Source organism: Carettochelys insculpta, chromosome 1 (assembly GCF_033958435.1).
Source record: "Carettochelys insculpta isolate YL-2023 chromosome 1, ASM3395843v1, whole genome shotgun sequence".
Taxonomy (NCBI): domain Eukaryota; kingdom Metazoa; phylum Chordata; order Testudines; family Carettochelyidae; genus Carettochelys; species Carettochelys insculpta.
The window spans coordinates 181,132,521-181,153,497 of record NC_134137.1 but is presented as its reverse complement, the minus strand read 5'-3'; the positions used below and the strand labels follow the sequence as shown (position 1 = coordinate 181,153,497).

Below are 20,977 nucleotides of genomic sequence, written 5' to 3'. Positions count from 1 at the left end.
TTTTGGAACAAAACCTGCATGCATAATTCTTCATACTGTGTCTTTAAAAAAAAAAAAAAAAAGAGGCCTTCATAGCCTAATACATTTACTAGATTTAAAAAATTTACAATAAACTCTTTCATATCAGGCAGCCCTGGGACCAGGAGGTTGCTGGATAGTGAAATATTCTGGATAATAGAGAGGTATATCTAGCAATGCATAACACTGAAGAAAAACAAGATTAGATATTAAGAAACAAAAATATATGCAGAGGACTTTATTTACCAATAACAGCAGTATTGTACAGTGTAAACTTACACTTTAGTGAAAATAAATACAAATAAATACAGCAAATATACTGTACTTATGGGGAAACATAGCTAAAATGTACATGTTATAATGCCAGTTATTTGAGAATTCCAGATGACTGCATGGCGGATATGGAAGAGTTTACTGTACTAGATTGAATGGTCATGGTACAGTATAGTGGGGTTAAATTCACTTCATGATTTCTTAAATGCTTTAAGTTACCAAGCATAAAAAACACACAAATCAAAATAGAAAACCAACTATGCAGAGCTTTTTTCCTTTTGACTGCCAAATGGCAAAACAGAAACCCACACCCTAAAATCCCAAAGGTAGTTTTTGAAAAACAAATGATCAGAATAAAACCTATCCAGAAAATCACGTTCACTTTTTCCTTTGGATGTTTAAGATGATAGCTCCAAGATCTGTAAAAGAAAATTGTTTTCCTTAATAAGCCCATACAAGCTCCTCTGAACTGGGATAGAAGAGACTAGAAATGAAGACTGAAATGAAGACTAAAAACCACTCTAGATACGTCTACGCTGCCCCTCCCCTTCAGAAGGGGCATGCAAATACGGCCAATTGGAAATGCAAATGATCTCCAGATTTAAATATCTCATGACTCATTTGCATACTCCCACAGTATCTAGCTTCTGGAAGAGCTGTTTTCAAAAGTCAAAACAGCCATGTAGATGGGGTTCATTCACAAGAAACGAGCCAGGGACCCCACAGCTGTAGCTGAGCTAGCCACGGGGCGGCAGGTATTCCCATGCCCTGGCCAGTGACCCATGGCTGGTTCATATAAGCAGGGGGAAGTTCACTTGCATAGTGAACAATGGTAAGTGTGTCCGTCACTCATTTTAGTGAGTACTTGTAAGTAAAGTACTCGTTAAATGAGGGACGAGTGTATTCCCATGTCTCAAACTGTGTCTGTTTCCTCAGAAATGAAAAACAGCCAGCTCACCATTTGTGGTTGAATAACGAAGGCCAGATTGCTGAAAAAGTAACTCAATATCCTTACTTGACTAGTAAGTCAGTGAGGTCTGAGGCAGCAGGAAGGCTGTTTCAGTAGGAGTGGTCCAAGAACAACTGTAGATATAAAATAATCTCTGCTTTCTATTGGCAAGGTCTTTGCCTTCTTGCTAGCTTAGGAGGTACGAAGATGGTCCATAATGCGGTGTCCACATTTCTGGTTTTGTTGAGGGTAGATGACTCTGATTCAACCTTGCAGCTAACAAAGAGTTGGCCTCAATGGCAAAGATGCTTATACATCGTTCTCCTGATCAGCAGCTAGGCAATCAAGCCATGTGGATTGAAGAGATCTCAGAACTAATCACCACTTGCCTAGAAGGCAGGATTCTGACTGAAGAGCAATGGCTATTAAACAGGATAGACTGGGATGGCGTCTCTGTCTGCTATTTGCCAAAAGCTGGGAATATGGGCCAGGGATGGATCATTTGATGATTGCCTGTTCTGTTCATCCCGCTACTCACTGGCCCTTGTTGACACAGAACACTGGCCTAGATGGACCTTTAGTCTGACCCAGCATGGCCATTCTTATGTTCACAAGATCTTACGTGGTAGCAGGCTATTGAATTCATGTCCTATACTGACAATGGAAGAAAACTATGGAGCTAAAGAACAAAGTTAGCCTATTCACTGTAAAGGCAACAGTCCCCTTCAGTGCTTCCCACAAAACTTATGCACACTAAGATCATATCTGCACAGTAGAGTAATGTGTGATGTCTGAAGTGCATTAATATACTACCAGTTCTTCAATACGCTTAACATAGCCCTGCTTAAAACAATACTACCTAAAAATTCACTAGTGCACATGAACAGACTCTACATGAACCATTTAATGCACAAATTGTGAGTGTGCTTTACAAGTCACACTACCACAATGTACATTATCCTACCATGCAGAAATGCCCTAATTAGTGTCTCAGGACATACTATAAATAAATACTATGCAGGGCCCTCCTAGGATATTTTGTGAAAAGCACCAGCAAAGCTTCAAACAATTGTCTCTGATATTTGCAGACAGTCATTTCTTCTTAGTAGTCTTTTCAGTAAAAGGTATATGTTGTGACAAGGCACCTCCTTTGCCTTACTGGACTTGGGGTTTTCCCTTTTTGGTAGGGCGAGGTGGTGGAGGTGGAGGAACCTGAAGTGAATTAGTTCTATTAAAGAGAGGTTCTGATCTTCGCTGGGGTTCTCCCCACTCCCCTGATATTTACAAGGTGGGCTTCAGAGTAAGTTCAAGGAGTAGTACTCTTCAGCCCAACCAACCAATTTCACATAAAAACAAGGGGATATCTTTTCCCTGCCCTCTCTCTGGCATGCTGCCATGTGGGTGCTGGTTCTTCCCTACACAAGGCAGTTTGCCTGGTTGCTGGGAGGACAGAAGCTTTCCTCACCCAGGAGCCTTTTATCCCCTCTACAAGTTGTCTCTCATCTCACCACTTCTCTCCCCAAAAGAGGAGCTTTTAAAAGGTCACAGGCAGCTCTTAACTGAGCTCAGGCATCCCTAGCTGACCTGAGGTAGCCTCTTTTCAGCTCATGAAGGGCCTTTACCATTCTAATACTGATCCCACCACTCCCTCACAGCTGTGAAGTCTGCCTTTGCCACAGACTCTAAAGCCTTTACGTTTTGCCCCATGTGCAAGTCTTGGAAAATGTATTTGCTCCTGGTGAATGGGACTGAACAGCCAAGTCCTGTCACAGTGGCCATAAACTGTAATCACACTTATTTGACAAAGAAAACTTCATAATCTGGCATGATTTTAGTTAGCCAGGTGACCATCTATCATGGATGTGGCTGTGTTTCCCCTGGCCCCATGAAGTCTGTTGCCAAACACCAGTCCTGTCTCTCAGTCTTCTGTGCTGTTATTTAGGTGTAATCTACCCCTCAGAGCCCAGTAGACAGTGGAAGTGTTGGTAATGCTGCTAGGCAATATGACCTCCCGCTGTCTGGCAAATTCTCACGAACAGCCCCAGTTAGGTCCTGAGGGCACTAGACGAGAGAAGCTCAACCTCTACTCGGTTTTACAGATCTCTCATCTACACCATAATTCCTAAGAAAAAAACATCAACAAAGTAAAACAGCATAAAAACTTCAGAAGGAAAAGTAATGTAAAGTTTGAACGCCTACCGGTCTGGCTGCACTATATGCAGAAGTTCCTGTAGTAGTGAATCCAGCTGGAGGTGGAGGCTGATTACGAACTGCAACAAAGCCATCAGAGATCATTCATTTAGGACACATTTCTAAGTTGAAATTTTCTGTAATATAATTCATGCAAAACATTGATCCGTATTACCTAAGTTATCTTTTCTTTGTGTTCCAGGACTTTTTGGAACTTTGAAGCATGAAGAAAAATCAGTCACAAATGAGATTTTCATTGACAGATCAGGTGCAAATTGACATTATGCAATAATGGTATGTTATCACTAACAGAAATGGGAACAACAGGAGTGCATTAGTGATTAAAAAAGCTTTGAGAGAGATCTCTTTCTGCAGATATTGCCTATGTTACTGATATTAGGATTAAGACTTCCTCTGAGAGGGAAGTTGTCCTACTGTATAGCATACTCGATAATAACTTTGGCAGCAGGGTCTTCAAAAAGAGCAAGTTTTAGGAAAGGAGCTTACTCAAAAACATGGTCTCAAAGCCTGTCTGAAATTGTATATTGTTCAGGGAGTTAAGAAACTTATGTACAGGTTATTGGCTGTAACATCCTCCTATTATTGGACACAACATTTTAACAATTAGGGGACATTTGTGATGATTCTGACAATCGGCCTTGATTGCAGCACTCAAATCACGAGCAAGGTATGTACAAAAAAAAATTACTTCCAGCTGACACAAAAATAAAACTCTGAATGGCTCAGGAAAGAAAGAGGCTCACTAGTTACAGATCTACTGCCTATCAATCATGAAGTTCCCAGTCAGAATGTCGGCTGTGGTAAAAAATGGTTACTCACCATTGCAACTGTTGATCTTCGAGATGTGTTGCTCATAGCTGTTCAAGTTAGGTGTAGGCATGCTGTGTACGTGACTGACCAAAAGTTTTACCATGGCTGCTACCACTAAGAAGGAACTCAGGGGTGGTCAGGTCACCAAGATCATACATAAGGCACTGCACTGGTGCCACTCCAGGAGGGCTCTACAAATGACCTGATGGGTAGCAGCTAGGGCAAAATGCTCCCATAGTCGTGCACACAGTGTGCACAAACCTAACTTGAATAAATATCAGCAAGTCCTCGAAGAAGAACTTGATGAATGCCCCAAAACAAATGTCCAGTGAAAAGACAGGCAGCTCTTGCTTGGTTTAATTTGCTCTAATTAGCAGATAATTCTGCTCCCAAAGGCTAGGTCTACACTAGCACTTGTTGATAAAACTTATGCCACTCAGGAATATGGAACTCCGCCCCCCCAGGCAACGTGAGTTATACTGACAGAAGCGTTGGTGGGGACAACACTGTGCAGGTGGGAAACGTGTCCATGGAAGAAGCTATAACCACTCATTGGGAATGGTTTAATTATGTGGACAGGAAAGCTCTCTCTCAACAGCATAGAGAGGCTTCATGGCAAATTTTACAGCAGTGAAATAGCTGTGCTTCTCTAAGCTCTCTGATGTAGACATGGCCTTATAGTATCTACATTAGAGCTGGAAGGTGTAATTTCCAGGTTGAGTAGACATACCCATGATAGTTCCAACTCAACTACAACCCTAAAGACCATGGCAGCACAAGCTGGGGAGGGACTAGCTGTCCTCAGTATGATCCCATTCAAGATAACGGACATACTCAGAATGGCTAACCCCTCCCACTGCAGCAACACTATTTTCAGCATACTGAATAGCTGAAATACTCCCTTCAAAGTACATATGACATTTAGTTCTATTTAAAAGAAAAAAAAATCTTGCCAGGGCACTCCTTTAGTCACAGATAAAATATTCTTTATTTCTATAGTCAGGCTAAGTCTCCTGCCTATATCAGACACCTATGAACATTTATTTAAAAGATTTAACCTTAACCCATTCCCGCACACAGACACATCCCCCTGAATTATTTTAAACAATTGAGATTAAATTGTGAAAAAGTTTTCATTAGTACAATTTAATTTTTCACTTACTCTTTCATGAGTTAATTCTGATTTACGCTTCACAATGTAAAGTTGCAAGCAACAAAACAGAAGAGTCTGGAAAAATATACTATTGAAGGATGGAAGTTTAGGAGTTACACAACAAATTGACTGACAAACAGCAAGTGTCTCTTTCACCAGTGAGGACATTAATGTCATTCATATACTAAAGATCCATTTCTACCATGCAAAAATCATTGTGTTACCTTCTATTTCTCTCCTAGCTACCCCAGGACTGGGAGGAGCTCCAAGACCTTTTCAGAGAAAGAACAGAAGCTGTACATTGCATAAGAAAAGCAACAGACTGAAAAGAGGCAGAAACATACAGGGTGTAACATACAAAAGAGCTTTTATATTCAAGGAATTTATAAATGGCCTAACCATATTTCATTCTTACCACTTGCAGCAGCACAAAGTCACACTAATTGGAAATACCATTCAGTTACTGCTTAGAAGTATTACAGTTTTACATTTTTGATAAAGAGAATTTAAATTTCTGCTGTATTCAATGTCTAAGCAATTTTGTTGAGGTACAATTAAAGTTGACTGTCAGAAACTTGTATTCTTCCAAAATACTTTTAATTACATTACACTGCTATAGTATGTGGGATTATTTATGCGACAATAAAGTCACTTTTACTCTAGAATAAAGTATCCACACAGGCGAATATATTGGTGTAACAGTTGCATAGTTCTGCTGTTCAATTTCTCTGTGTAGATGAGCCCAATGTTCCTGCTCAGGCCGCTTTGTACTAAGCAAACATGAGGAATAACTGAAGTACACGTGCTATTTTACCAGGTATATGGTGTCCTTCAAAACAGTACTCTTTCATTCATTTGGATGCACTGTGTTACCCACAGCTGTATCTTGCAATAAGCTCCCACTGTTACCACTAAAATATGAGTAGGGGTGTGGCAGTGCCTGGATGTATGAGGGAACTCTTGCTTTTGTTCTGAGTATTTGGATTGTGAAAATAGAGGCATATAATATCCTCTTCCTACTGAGTGTTTGTAGCAGTCTGGTAGTACAAAACATTGTACTGTATGATAGACACAAGTGCCAGTGAAAAGCGTTCCCTGTAAGCTGAGTGCTTGGGCCGCTATCCAGGAGAGATTCTGGCGCCACTCAGCTGATTGGCATCCTGTCCACAGCCAGCAGCATGTGTTTCTATTGGTGGGGCACATCTGCACATGCTTTGGTGTGCATAAAATTTACTCCACCCATGAATGGAATTAATGGAAAAACCTAGAGGAACACTGCTGGTGAAGTTCCAGATGTAATCCTTAAGATATAGTTCGAGGAAAGGATATCATCATATGGGACCTATAGAGTGGTTTGTGCAGAGTAATAATATTGCTATTACCTAGCTCTTATGTAGTCCTTTCAATTAGCACATCTCAGTGGTCAAGTACAAGCCAGGCAGAGGCAGCTAAGAACAACCATACTGGCTCAGACAAAAGGACCATCTAGCCCAGTATCCTGTCTTCTGACAATGGCCGATGCCAGATGCCCCAGAGGCAGTGAACAGAGCATGTAATCATTGAGTGACCCCTCTCCTGTCATCCATTTCTAGCATCTGACAAACAGAGGTTAGGGGGACACCATTCCTACCCATCCTGGCTAACAGCCATTTGATGGACCTAACCTCCATGAAGTTACCTAGTTCTTTTTTGAACCCTGTTGAAGTCCTGGTCTTCACAACATCCTCTGGCAGGAAGTTCCACAGGCCTTCCATCATGCAGTGTGTGAAGACAAAAAAAATGTTTTTTAAAACTTGCTACCCATTAATTTCATTTGGTGACTCCTAGTTCTTATGTTATAGGAACAAGTAAATAACTTTTCCTTATTTACTTTCTCCACAGCACTCAGGATTTTATATACCTCTATCACAATCCCCCTTAGTCTCCTCTTCACTAAGATGAAAAGTCCCAGTCTTTTTAATTTCTCTTCAGATGGCACTCATTCCAAACCTGTAATCATTTTTGTTGCCCTTTTCTGAACCATTTCCAATGCCACTGTACCTTTTTGAGACAAGGCAACCACATCTGTATGCAGTATTCAAGGATGGATGGATGGATGACCATGGATTTATATAGAGGCAATATGGGCTGTGTCTATACTAGCCCTAAACTTTGAAATGGCCATGCAAATGGCCATTTCGAAATTTAGTAATGAAGCTCTGAAATACATATTCAGTGCCTCATTAGAATGCCGGCAGCCGTGGCGCTTCGAAATTGACACAGCTTGTGGCTGCGCAGCTCATCCAGATGGGGCTCCTTTTCAAAAGGACCCCAGCAACTTCAAAATCCCCTTATTCCATAGGAATTCAAAGGAGCTCCACCTGGACAAGCTGTGTCAATTTCGAAGTGCTGTGGTTGCCGGCATTCTAATGAGGCGCTGAATATGTATTTCAGCACTTCATTAGTAAACTTCGAAATGGCCGTTTGCATGGCCATTTCAAAGTTTTAGGCTAGTGTAGACACAGCCATGATATTCTATCTTATTCTCTGTTCCTTTTTTAATGATTCCTAACATAGTTTGCTTTTTTGACTGCTGCTGCATATTGATGTTTTTTTACAGAATTATCCATAATGACTCCAAGATCTATCTTGAGCAGTTGTAGATAAATTGATCCCCATGATTTTGTATGTACAATTGGGATTATTTTTCCAATGTGCATTACTTCACATTTCTAACATTCAATTTCATTTGCCATTTTGTTGCCATATCTCTGGATCTTTTTGAAGGTCTTCAAAATCTGCTTTGTTTTTAAACTATCTGCAGCAGTTTAGTATCACCTGCAAATTTTGCCACCTCATTTTGTTGCCCCTTTGTCCAGATCATTTATAAATAGGTTGAAAAGGACTGGTCTCAGTATAAACCCATGGTAGGCACCACTAGTTACCACTCTCCATTCTGAAAAGTTACTTTTTATTCCTACCCTTTGTTTCCTGTCTTTCAACCAGTTATTAGTCCATGACAGAACCTTTCCTCTTATTCTATGACAAATTACTTAGGAGCCTCTAATGAGGGACCTTGTGAAAGGCTTTCTGGAAATACACTTTATCAGCTGGATTCTCACTGTCCACATGCTCATTGACCCCCTGAAAGAATTCTAGTAGACTAGTAAGGCATGCTTTCCCTTTACAGAAACCATGATGACTTTTGCTCAACCAATTATTTTCACTTGTGTCTGACAATTTTATTCTTCTTCACTAAGACTGCCCTGTGTATAACTTTTGCCTTAGAGAAGACAAACCCTGAAGGTTTCTCGTTCATCCCCACATGCTGTATTCCCAGAGTGTTGCATAGCATCTTGAAGGACAGGGTGACACAAAAGTTTGCCAGGAACAGAGTGGAGACTCACTCAAAATGAGCATTGTTAATGCCAAGGCTGGGACTAGTGTTATTTAACTCTATATTACTTGGTTTTCAGAGTTTTAAGTACAGAGATGCTCATTGCCCTGGCACGGCTACTAATCTTCATTCTGTGCAAAGGCAATGATTTTTTTTTTTTTTTTTGAGGGAGCACTGGTAGGAAGTAGGGCATGATTGAGGACCACAAGAAGGCTTCCTGGAACACCTCATTGCCACTCAGCTACCAATTCTGTCCTTTGCTTGTCTTCTCCACACTTTCAGAAAGGGAGTGTGGAAGGCAGTAAGTTACAATCATTAACTTCACATTCTGTAAGAAATTATTTGATGTTTCTCTAAATCATAAATATGTAAGGCTCTACAAAATATGTTAACTTAACCCTGAGCTCAAATGAATAGGAACAATATGTATTGGGGTGTGTGCTGAGAAACTCTGAACCAAACTGTACCCCGCTACATATGATGGGAATCAATTCAAGACAAGGGGTGCTGAAGAACCCCCCAGTTCCAGCACCTTGCTCTGAAATCCAAAAAAATTTGAAGCTAATAGCTTGCCCCATCAACCAAAAAACATTCATTTGCAAATATCTTGAAGCAGAAAAATAAAAAACAAAAAACCGATTGTGTTCTAACCTACTCCTAATGCAGATACAAGATCTGATTACATTCTGGGAAAGCCTACAGACCAACTAGGAGTCTTTCAAGTGTTCAAAATGATGGTAAGGGTTCAACTTTCAGGCATACCAGTACATCAATTTATAATGATATCTTTAACTCACGTCAGCGTTCCTAGACCTATGCAATAGGGTCACTACTTGATATTGTATACTATGGGTTGCAATTTTTTTTTAATACTATGTAGTATTATCTCCACCATGCTTCACAAGCATAGGTCAGATCCAAACAGCTTTCAATCTAAATAACATGAAATAAACAAGATGAGACAGAGCATCAGTTCAAGGAGAAGTGTCGAGGGATTAGTAATGATGGAATAAAGGAGGAACTGCCTGAAAACATAGGGAAGGACTGAGGGAAAGATGCAGAGAGGATGCCTACTAGAAGTGTATAGAGCAGCAAAGGAAGTGGGAAGCAGAGAAGGACAAGTAAGGTGGAAAGAATGTAAGGCTAGGATGGGAAATGAAAGACATTATGACAATTTTATTTATTAGCTACAAAAGAGTCAAATAATTCACACTGTTCACTGAGAGACAATAGTATTTTCACAGCTTAGGCTAAAGTGAGGCTAGACAGGATTCTAACACCGCACAGACAAGTACTTGATAATGACATATGACAGAAGCTAAACATATATTTAATATGATGCAGAAAGTGCAACATTAGCTGTTTTCTAAAATTGGAATTTAAAATGAAGCCAGTTTATCTTATCATCAACTTGTTGGATGCACAATAAATACTTTCTATTACCTATCCAAACTTCAGAAATTGAGTGAAATGGTTTGTGTTCTACACTTTTCTACTTTAAAATATACATGTAAAGATGATTGTGAAGAATATATCTGTAAACACACATACAGAAGAGATGTGTGTGCACATAGCTCAGTGGTTTGCACATTGGCCTGCTAAACCCAGGGCTGTGACTTATGTTCTGCATACAACATTTATCCTGTTTTGCAGAACTTCCCAAAAGTCTGCAGTTTTATTTTTCTGAAACATGTACTTTCTTGCCTGCAGGTACATGTTAACTTTAACTGTCATTCACAAATCTCTTCTGGAATTAACAGTTACAGGACACTTGAAAACGGCTGTGACATATGGTATGTTTATGCATGTAAGAATACCCAGAATTCTCTTCCAATTCACTATTTTACATCTGGAGACCTGAAATCAAGTTTAGGCATACTTATATATGCACAGCCATCTTCATAAGAACATAGTCGCTAGACTGTTTCAGATCAAGGGTCCACCTAGCCCAGCATCCTGTCGTCTGATAGTGGACAGTGTCAGATGCTTCACAGACGAAAAAACAGAACAGAGCAGTTATCAAATGATCAAGCACCTTGTTCAGTCCCAGCCTGCGTGTATCAGAGGCTAGGGTTGTGTACCTGACAATCATGCCTATTAGGCATGACAGTTTTATGCCCCATGAACCTATCTAATTCTTTTCTGAACCCAGTTCTACTTCTGGCCTTCCCAGGATTCCCCGGCAACAAGTTACACAAATTGCATGTACCTCATACAACAATACGCACTGTGTGAGGAAATACTTGTTTTAGACTTACTGCCTATTCATTTAATTGGACATGCCTTAGTTCTTGTGTTGTGTGAAATGATAAACACTTCCCTACTCACACTTTCTTCACACCACCATATTACAGATCTGTCATATCCCCACAATTCATCCCTCTTCTAAATTGAACAGTCCCAGTCTTCTTAATCTCTGCTCGGATTGACTGTTTGACTATTGACTATTTTACCTATTTGACTATTATAACTCTTTCTCCTGATTTTCTCCGTATCTTTTCCAATTCCAGATAGGATGACAAGAATTGCTTACAGTATTCAAGATTGGTGTACCACGGACTTACATAGTGGCATGGTGATATTTACTGTCTTAGCTATCCATTTATTAACACTTTGGTATCTTTTTTGACTGCTGCTGCATATTCAGCAGATGTTTTCTGAAAACTATCCATGACTGCAAGATCTTTTCCTTCAGCGGTAACAGCTAATTTAGACACCATCATTTTATAAATGTATAGTTGGGCTCATGTTTTTCACTGTGGATTTCTTTGCATTTATCACCACTGAATTCCATCTTGCCATTCTTTGCCAGTCACCTCCTTTAGTAAGATTTCTTTAATTTCTCAGGTTGCTTTGGACCTAACCATTCTGAATAACTTTGAATCTGCATACTTTAACCTCTCACTGTTTACTCCTTTTTCCAGATCATTAATATGTTGAACAACACTCACCCCAACAGAGAGTCTTGGGGGGCCCCTCTCTCTTTACATCTCTCCACTGTGAAAACAGACCATACATTTATACCCTTTATTTTCTACCTTTTAGCCAATTGCAGATCTACAAGAGGGCCTTCCTTTTTTATCCCAGGACTGCTTATTTTGCTTAAAAGCCTTAGATGAGGGACCTTGTCAAGGATTTTTGAAAGCTGAAGGACACTAAATCCAAAAGATCACTCTTGTCTACAGGTTTTTTGGCACCCTCAAAGAGTTAGACAGATCAATGAAGCATGATTTCCATTTACAAAAGCCATACTGACTTTTCCTCTGCATATTGTGTACATTTAGGTGTCCGATATTTCTGTTCTTTTCCATGGTTTTCACCAATTTGCTTGATATTAAAGCTATGTTTACTAATACGTAATTGCCAGGATTGCTTCTGAAGCCTTTAAGAAAAAAAAAAAATCAGCATTACATTAGCTATTCTCCAGTCATTTGGTACAGAAGCTGGTTTAAGTGATAGGTTACATACCCCAGTTAGCAATGTTGTGATTTCATAATTGAATAGTTAAGAACTTTTGGGTTAATGCAACCTGGTCCTGGTGAATTCTGACAGTTTAATGTATGTATTTGTACCAAAATCTCCTCTACTGATACATTAATCTGGAACAGTTTCCAATCTGTCTCTGGAAAAAGAAGATTCAGGTTTGTGAATTTCCTTCAAATCCTCTGTAGTGAAGACCAATTGAGAGAATTAATTTAGCTTCTTTGCAGTGGCTCTTATATCTTAAATGATCCTTTAGCATCTCAATCACTCAGTGGCCCCACTGATTGCTTGTAAGGCTTCCTCCTTCTGATATATTTAAAATATCTTGCTGTTAGATTTTGTGTATTTTGCTAATTGCTCTTCGGGCCTGCATAATAATACTATTTTTTATAGAAAAAAAATAGTGTAAACTCACACCAAAATGCAAGTCTACAGAGCCTGCATCCTCAGCACCCTCCTTTATGGCAGCAAGACTTGGACCCTGTATGCCCGCCAGAGAAAGAGGCTGAACATCTTCCACTTGTGCTGCCTCAGGCGCATCCTTGGAATATCATGGAAGGACAGAGTGACCAACACCGCCGTCCTCAAGCAGCTGGAATCCCAACCATGCACACCCTCCTCAGGCAGCGTTGGCTCCACTGGCTTGGCCACGTCCACAGGATGAATGATGGAAGGATTCCAAAAGACATCCTGTATGGTGAGCTAGCCTCTGGCAAAAGACCTCCCGGACGCCCCCAGTTGCACTACAAAGATGTCTGCAAGAGAGACCTCAGAGAGGTAGACATCGAGCTGGACACCTGGGAAGAACTAGCAGACGACCGCAGCAGATGGAGGCAGGGGTTACACAAGGGCCTTCAGAAGGGCGAGATGAGGATCAGACAGCTAGCAGAGGAGAAGCGAGCGCACAGAAAGCACACTAAGGACTTGCCAGACACCCACCACATCTGCAAGAGATGCAGCAAGGACTGTCACTCTCGTGCGGGTCTTCATAGTCACAGTAGACGCTGTAAATGAAGTCCTCAATTGAAACCATAAAGGGTGCAATCCATAGTCTATGCAAATTGAAGGATGCCTACTAATTATACTATTATACTTCACTTGCTAGAGTTTGTGCTCCTTTCTACTCTTCTCAGACCTAGTGTCTCTTTTTGGTACTTCTACCTTTTCCCCCTCCCACTTAGTTTGAGCTTCTATTATGATGTTCTTTAAAACGTTTCATGCAACTTGTGCACATTTCACTCTTATGACTATTGTCTTTAGTTTCAATTAAGTTTGGTTTACAATTTAAAAAAACTAATATAAAAGTAAAATTGTTCTGTTTATTTCTGCGTTAACACCACAAGAGCAGGTATTGTGGATGAACCAGTTTTAATCTGTAAAATGTTACTACCTACCTGCGTGACTATCAATTAACCACAATGCTCTGAGGCAAAAAAAAGTTAAGATAGCTTTTATTTTTTAAAAAAGTGTGTGGTGAATATTGACTAAGTTTAAATTGTGAAAGCCTGGAACAGTTTTAACAGGTATGACTATAGTATGCCATTTTCATACTCATCAGGAATTAGTAAGCAGCTGCTGTCTTGAACTTCCCGACTATAAAGATTAAATTAAAATTCTAGAGAGAAAACAACATTTAAGGGTTCTCAGAAAGAAAAATATATTGCCTTTTCAAAGAATGATTTGTTTTTAAGTAATTGAATGTATGCCATGACTCATTAATTTCTGCTTTTGTAAAGTTCTGGATTAAAAATATTCTCAGGAAAAATGTATTATTATACTGATAGCCATAGAAGTTTTAGTAATGTTTCAAAGTAATCGAATTACCTCCAAATTCTTTTCTAGCAGGTGCAGGACTCCTACTCCCTTATTGTATACAAGGGATGAATGCAGCATTAAAGAAAAAAAGTGTTGTGTAAAAAAAAAAGTTAACAAAATGAAGAGTTATTCTGGTTAATTATTACATTGTTCACACACACCCTTCCAACATGTAGTTTCTTTTAATGCTCCACTGCTCACACTTAAATTTATCTAGATAAACTTTTCCCTAAAATGATTAACTTTGAACATGTATTTTTAATCTAGTAATCATACTTACTCAAATATTAGGGAACATCAACATTTGAATCAGATTAGTGAAACCAAAAGACGAAGAATCAGTTAAAATGTCATATATAATGAAAAAGTTCAATACAAACATTCATAGGAAGATTATATTCCTAACTCAAAAGAATTAGCACAGCTGTACATTGAAATGTAAATATAATAAAGTAGCTGAAATATGTAAAATCTAGTTGAAAAACTAAATTTTTAAAAAATGTAGTGGAATGTATTAAATACATTTTTAAAGAAAAGGTAAGTCAACTGGCCAAAAGAAAAAAGAATCACAGACTTAAGTAAAACTGTTAATCAAAATATTGTCCACTGTATGGTATTCATCACTCCGTTACCTGATGGTGGGGGTGGTCTTTGTGGTGGAGCAGGCCGTGTGGGTGGTGCTACTGGGCGAGGGGGTGGAGGACGTTTAGGCTCCAAGCTCTGAGTAGACTCTTTCTGTTGAGTAATTGGCTGAAAATCAACTGGAGAACCTGAACAGGAAAAAGCAATGTTTATTTAATTTAATGAGCTTATTAAAAAAAATCAAGTAAAATGGCAAAGGTTTTGGTTATGTGTTTTGGTTTTTTTTGGGTAAGTAGAGGTCTCTGACAGTACCAGCAATTTTTGCATTGTCATGTGGCACCTTGAGAACACCTACACAACAACAGAAAGTTGGCTTAAGCTAGACAAATCCAGCTATGTGAACAACACAGCTGGAGTTGAGTTACTGCAGGCTGTATACTGAAGAGGTATGAGACGGGAGAATCAATCCTACCATCTCCTCTTACTTTTCTTGTCTGTGTCCCATTCTTACCATTAAGATAAGACTGTGTTTAAACCGAAACACCAAGCCTCCTTCTCGTTCCAGCTCAAGTTAGTCATGCCAATCTTGCATTATAACAGACTAGTACAAATCCATTCTCCATAGATTGGAGACGCATCTAATTAGTGTGGTTAAAATGAATGAGAATTACACTGATACACCATGTCACAGGTTATTCACTGAAAGCATAAAACAGATTACTTCACTTATTCTAGTTAGTTACAATTTGACCTAGAGTAATATATAACTCTGATAAAACACCTAGAAACTACTCTAATACGTACTATATTCTTCAAGGTCCAATTGTTCATTATTAGAATGAGATACAATAACCTCTCTTACATAATACGATACTTACTTTGTGAGGATATGGGTGTTCCAGGAGTTCTTGTAGGTGCTCGACTTGGTCTCACTGGAAGGGTCGGTAGTGGTCCGTCTGACAACGTGGGTGACTGGCAGGGACTGGAACGAGGTGAAGAGCCTGGTGAAGTTCCAAGACCAGAACTTGTGCCTGGCTGTAGATGTTGAGGAAAAATTTCTTCCACTTCAGCACTATAGTCATCAATATCACCTAGAAAACAGAAAAAAGCCTATAAAAGGATCTGCAAATGCTTGTCCCATCCGTACTGACTTTAGGCACAGAAATTACGTATTGTGATTTCTTCTTTTCACAATGACATCATCAAAATCCTACATTTCAAAGAACTAACTAACTACTGAACAATCCTTCCTATACAGTTCTTATACCATTGGTCATATGAAGAATATACGCATAAACAGAGCAGCTGGAAAGGGCACCATATGGAAAACACTACGCACAAAAGGAAAACCTCAGTATTGGAATCTTGATCTTGTACAAAGCCTATCTTTTCAGAAGGCCATCAGAGAAAAACAGATTCTGCTCATAAAATAAAAAGATTTCTTCAATAGAAATTTTAATTAGTTATGTATTTAAAGGACCCAGAAGCCAACTGTGAAACACATACTTAACCAGGAAATAGATATTTCTCTATTGCAAAGGACTCCTTAAAAAATAGGAGTGCCCGTCCCAAAACAAATGAATAATTTTCACTCAAATGAACAAATGAGGTTTCAGTCCTAGTTGGGAATTAAAAAAATTCACTGAATAGTGGGAAATATTTTCAGATATATTTAAAGATAGAAAAATCAAGATCATAACATTATTTTGCCTTTCTTAAGGTACAGCTACACAAAGATCCCTGTACGCCTTCCATTGTTAAAATGTTCCAGAGTCTCTTACAAATGTTCCTATGGGACATTGCCACAGGTGTCCGAAGTCTTACTCAACTTTGTTTGAGCGTATCAATCTTTTCACCAGCATATTCTACATAGAGCTTCACAGGAAGTAGGAAACTGACACAGAACACAGATTTCTCCTTATTAAGCAACGCTTCAAGTAGAGAACTCATATCTGTACTCAGCGATCCACACTTCCTTTTCTTTAATTTCTGGGTGGAATTTGAGGTAGTATTTTTAACCTATAAAGCTACAACTGGTTTGGGCACAACATCTTGGCTGTGTCTAAACTACAAAAAGAACTTTGAAGTAAGCAGCTTTGAAGATGAGAGTCTACACACACCGTACTTTAAGGTAGGGCACTACTCCATTCCCAGGAATGGAGTAAGGACTTCGCAGTTGGGCTCCCTACTTCAAAGTTAACTTCGAAGTAAGGGCAAACGTGTGTAGACTCTCTGGTGGCTACTTTGAAGTAGTGCCTAATTTCAAAGTTAGCTTCGAAGTTTGTTCCTAGTATAGACACAACCCTTATTTGCTACTACAGCTGCTGCATTCTGAGAAGTTGCCTAAGTCCATGGTTAACTATTTTGAAAAAAGAAACACCAAACTGAACATTCTAAGTTAAAAATCCTTGATGCCATTAGCTCCTTGGTTTGACAGGACTTTTTTTTTTTTTTTCCAGTCGTCTGAGATGTTAGCCGTGTCTACACGTGCATGCTACTTCGAAGTAGCGGCACTAACTTCAAAATAGCGCCCGTCACGGCTACATGTGTTGGGCGCTATTTCGATGTTAACATCGACGTTAGGCGGCGAGACGTCGAAGCCGCTAACCCCATGAGGGGATGGGAATAGCGCCCTACTTTGAAGTTGAACGTCGAAGTAGGGCACGTGTAGACAATCCGCATCCTGCAACATCGAAATAGCGGGGTCCGCCATGGTAGCCATCAGCTGAGGGGTTGAGAGACGCGCTCTCTCCAGCCTCTGCGGGGCTCTATGGTCACCGTGTGCAGCAGCCCTTAGCCCAGGCCTTCTGGCTGCTGCTGCGGCAGCTGGGGATCCATGCTGCATGCACAGGGTCTGCAACCAGTTGTTGGCTCTGTGGATCTTGTGTTGTTTAGTGCAACTGTGTCTGGGAGGGGCCCTTTAAGGGAGCGGCTTGCTGTTGAGTCCGCCCTGTGACCCTGTCTGCAGCTGTGCCTGGCACCCTTATTTCGATGTGTGCTACTTTGGCGTGTAGACGTTCCCTCGCAACGCCTATTTTGATGTGGTGCTGCGCAATGTCGATGTTGAACATCAACGTTGCCAGCCCTGGAGGACATGTAGACGTTATTCATCGAAATAGCCTATTTCGATGTCGCTACATCAAAATAAGCTACTTCGATGTAGGCTTCACGTGTAGACATAGCTGTTCTGTAGAGAGGTGAGTTACCAATTCTGTAGTATTTGTGGGGCGTTGTTATGAATCATGTTTTCCTTGTAAAAGGGACAATTTTATGTTAAAGTGTAATGTGAAATAATTTTAGAAAGTACAATATTCTGTTCTGGTAAAGCTTTTACCCAATCATTTTCTTTCTCCTAGAAACACTTCTACAGTTCTGATAAATAAGGACTACTCCCTCCTGTCTTCAGAGGCAGTTCCAAACTGCAGCACAATCTGTGCCGTACACCCCCTGTTTTCCACGGGGCCACCACAGATCTTGTAGATTCTGCATGGATCCAATCTGGTTAGCCATAGTTTGGATATCCTGAGTCCCTAGCACTTTGGATGAAAACAGATGAACAAGAAAGCAAATATTCTGGTCAATTCTATGTACTTCAATGTTCCTTAAAGAGCCAGAATCTGCTACAGCTCTTCAGTGTGGTTCTTTACCTCCATCCATAACAATGGGATGATGATCTCCCACGAGGCAGTTTGTGCTAATGGGCCAATTTATTCGATCTACAAAGGAGTCAATGTTCATGTAACACAATCACTGTCCAGATTTAAACACAATTTGTCCTTTTAACATTTTATCAAAGCTACAGAAAAGGAAAAACAGTTTAAGTACTGAACTGATTTGGAACCAGTATCTGACTTTGCATTTGTTCCAGTGAATGGTTCCATACTTTTAAGAAAAGGGCCTGGAGACATCTCATATGAGAACCTGCCTCTGGGATGAATCTTACACATAAAACCACAAGGACCATTAACTGGGGACACCGAGCTGGCCTTGGGCACTTTACCAAGATGGATGTCAAGATCCAGATTTCCTGGAATCTGGCCAGCAATCTCTGCTACAAAGTGTCTATTTCCATTCCCTATGAACTATCTCGTGAAAAGAATTCAGGAATATTCCTGATGGATTATCATGAAACAATGTGCTTGAACCAGATCCAGTATTGCTGGGGTTGTTCCTGCTTTGGGCAGGGTGTTGGACTTAATGACTTCCTGAGAGCTCTTCTAGCCCTATAATTTTATGACTGTGGCCCAGTGTGCTATTGGTTGTGTTGGAGCTCTGATTAAGCTGTTACCCAAAAGGAATAAAGGCTGACTGCCTTGAAACCTGAATCTGGCTATTACCACCACTAGCATCTGGTGAAGCATCAAGGCTGACAAAAGACCAAACAGTTGTGTTTGGTACTGGTAGTGGAGTGTGCAAATCTCAGTCTAAGGATGCATGGACCTATAGGGAATGTATACATAGGCATATACTAGGTCCACCAAAACAAGTAAGGATACTGCTGCTGAAGCTAGATTCTCCACTTAGCATCTTGTTTTCTTCATCCATTGTTGAGATCCACTATAGCTCTGGCCTTCATTTCCCACAATTTCCAGTGTTTCTAGATAATCAAAAAACTAGGGCATAGTCCTACGACTCTTCCTTTTAAGGGAACAATTTCTATTCCGTCTATGTCCAGGAGATGCAAAATTTGCCATATCACCTCAAGTCTGATGGGGTCACTTAAGATAGACTGGATGAAACTGGGATGGGGCAGGGCATTAGTTCATGGCAGTATCTGCAACTCAATATTTCTTGAAACCACTGGTCTATGGTTGATAGGTACCATTTTTCCTACAAGTGGCTAATTCTGCCTCCTAGATTTAGATGGACAAAATTAGAGATAAACCACCACTGCATTTTCCATCTGATCCTTGGCTCTGATGTTCTCCCAACAGGCCTGTTGTTTTCCCTCTGGTATTTCTATCAGGATGAAAGAAAGGTGTGTTTTCATCCAGTGCCGTCTTTGCAGTCCTTCCTTAAAATGATGGGTGTGGAAGAGAAGGACTTTTTGTTTAGGAACACTTTCTACTATAATCTTCTCCAATTTTTCCTGAAGAGAGAGCCTATGAATTTAGAGGACTACAGAATTTCTCTGGAGAGTGCTTCAACATTCCAGAGGTGATGTCAGATCTGGCGTCTGAATGTTGTGCTGGACACGATGACCCGGGCTGGAAATCCCTCTGCATCCATTGACTTCTGTGACACAAAGGCTTTTGTTGGGGATTTTTTTTCAAACAGACGAAGTCAGGATAGTTTCGGACCTTCACAGCTTTCCAGCCAGAACACTGTGGCTCTTGCAAAGCATAGCCCACGCAAGGGTGGCCAGCAAAGCCACAAAATCCCACAGGAGAATTGTTTTCACCTATCAGTTGGATTTTTGTGAAAGAAATCCCTTTCACATGGGATTACCATTTTTTGCTATAAATGCTCCAGCAACATCGACCTTTGGTATGTCTGTGATGGCAATTTTACTCTTAAATCTTACAGTTATGTTTTTCTATTCGCTTCATCACATCCTCAAAGAACTGGTGCTGTGAGATTCTACACTCAGGCAAAGATCTGGAAGACAAGCCTTTACAATGAGGCTTGTCCTCAAGCACCTGCACTAGCTGGATATGGATTGCTAGTACACCTTTTTCCACATGGATTCAGACATTTCAGGGCAAACAGAAAAACAAAACCTTTGCTGCATCATTCCAGGTTTGGCTCACAACATAAATCTGAGTGCTCCCCTTCCTCAATAGATATACAAGTGTCTGAGGACAAGTTCCTCTCAGCTTTCTTATACCCTTTAGTTTTGCTCTTTTTGGAGTTTTTGGCCCACTTCATAAGCAGTGCCCCCAGGGCATGGTCTTTTGTGGCTCACTTTAGGCAAAACCTTGAGCCCTTTGGATATGCCCCCCTCTTAGTGCCCCAGGATTTACCAGTTGAATTGGCTGGCTGAAGTCTACCTTGTCCTTGGATTCTCTCTTTTATCTATGTTCCTGTATCAGGCTTCTTTGCACTGAAGTCATGACTCCTTGGGGGCAAGAGGAGACCCAATATGCTCCTCTGACTCAGGGCCCCAAACCCTAGTAATGAGAGGACTGGCTGTCCTAGAATAAGCAGGGCACAATTTGCCCTTCAAAGAGCCCATAAAAGCTGCCTTCAACATGGAACACACTGATTTAGCCTGGTGTTTGCAAGACAGCCCTGCCACGTAGGGGTGTGGGTTAAATACTGGCAGAAAGTCCTGTAATGCTGAATCCCAGCAGCTGAGGCAACCCCA

General features: G+C 40.3%; 1 protein-coding gene across 6 annotated transcripts in view; it reads right to left on the bottom strand.

The window, feature by feature from the left end:
- SYNJ1 (synaptojanin 1) overlaps positions 1 to 20,977 on the bottom strand; it is a 97,567-nt gene that overhangs the window by 13,722 nt on the left and 62,868 nt on the right. For 3 of the 6 annotated variants that reach the window (XM_074996872.1, XM_074996881.1, XM_074996895.1), the window contains 4 exons: positions 15,549 to 15,761; positions 14,721 to 14,858; positions 5,639 to 5,686; positions 3,440 to 3,510 (listed from right to left, as the gene is read on the bottom strand). In XM_074996872.1, the coding sequence (XP_074852973.1) occupies positions 3,440 to 3,510; positions 5,639 to 5,686; positions 14,721 to 14,858; positions 15,549 to 15,761 (470 nt within the window). Of the gene's footprint in view, positions 1 to 3,439; positions 3,511 to 3,605; positions 3,736 to 5,638; positions 5,687 to 14,097; positions 14,137 to 14,720; positions 14,859 to 15,548; positions 15,762 to 20,977 lie in introns of those variants that run through there. The other 3 variants (XM_074996909.1, XR_012645929.1, XM_074996891.1) reach the window with 3 other exon arrangements.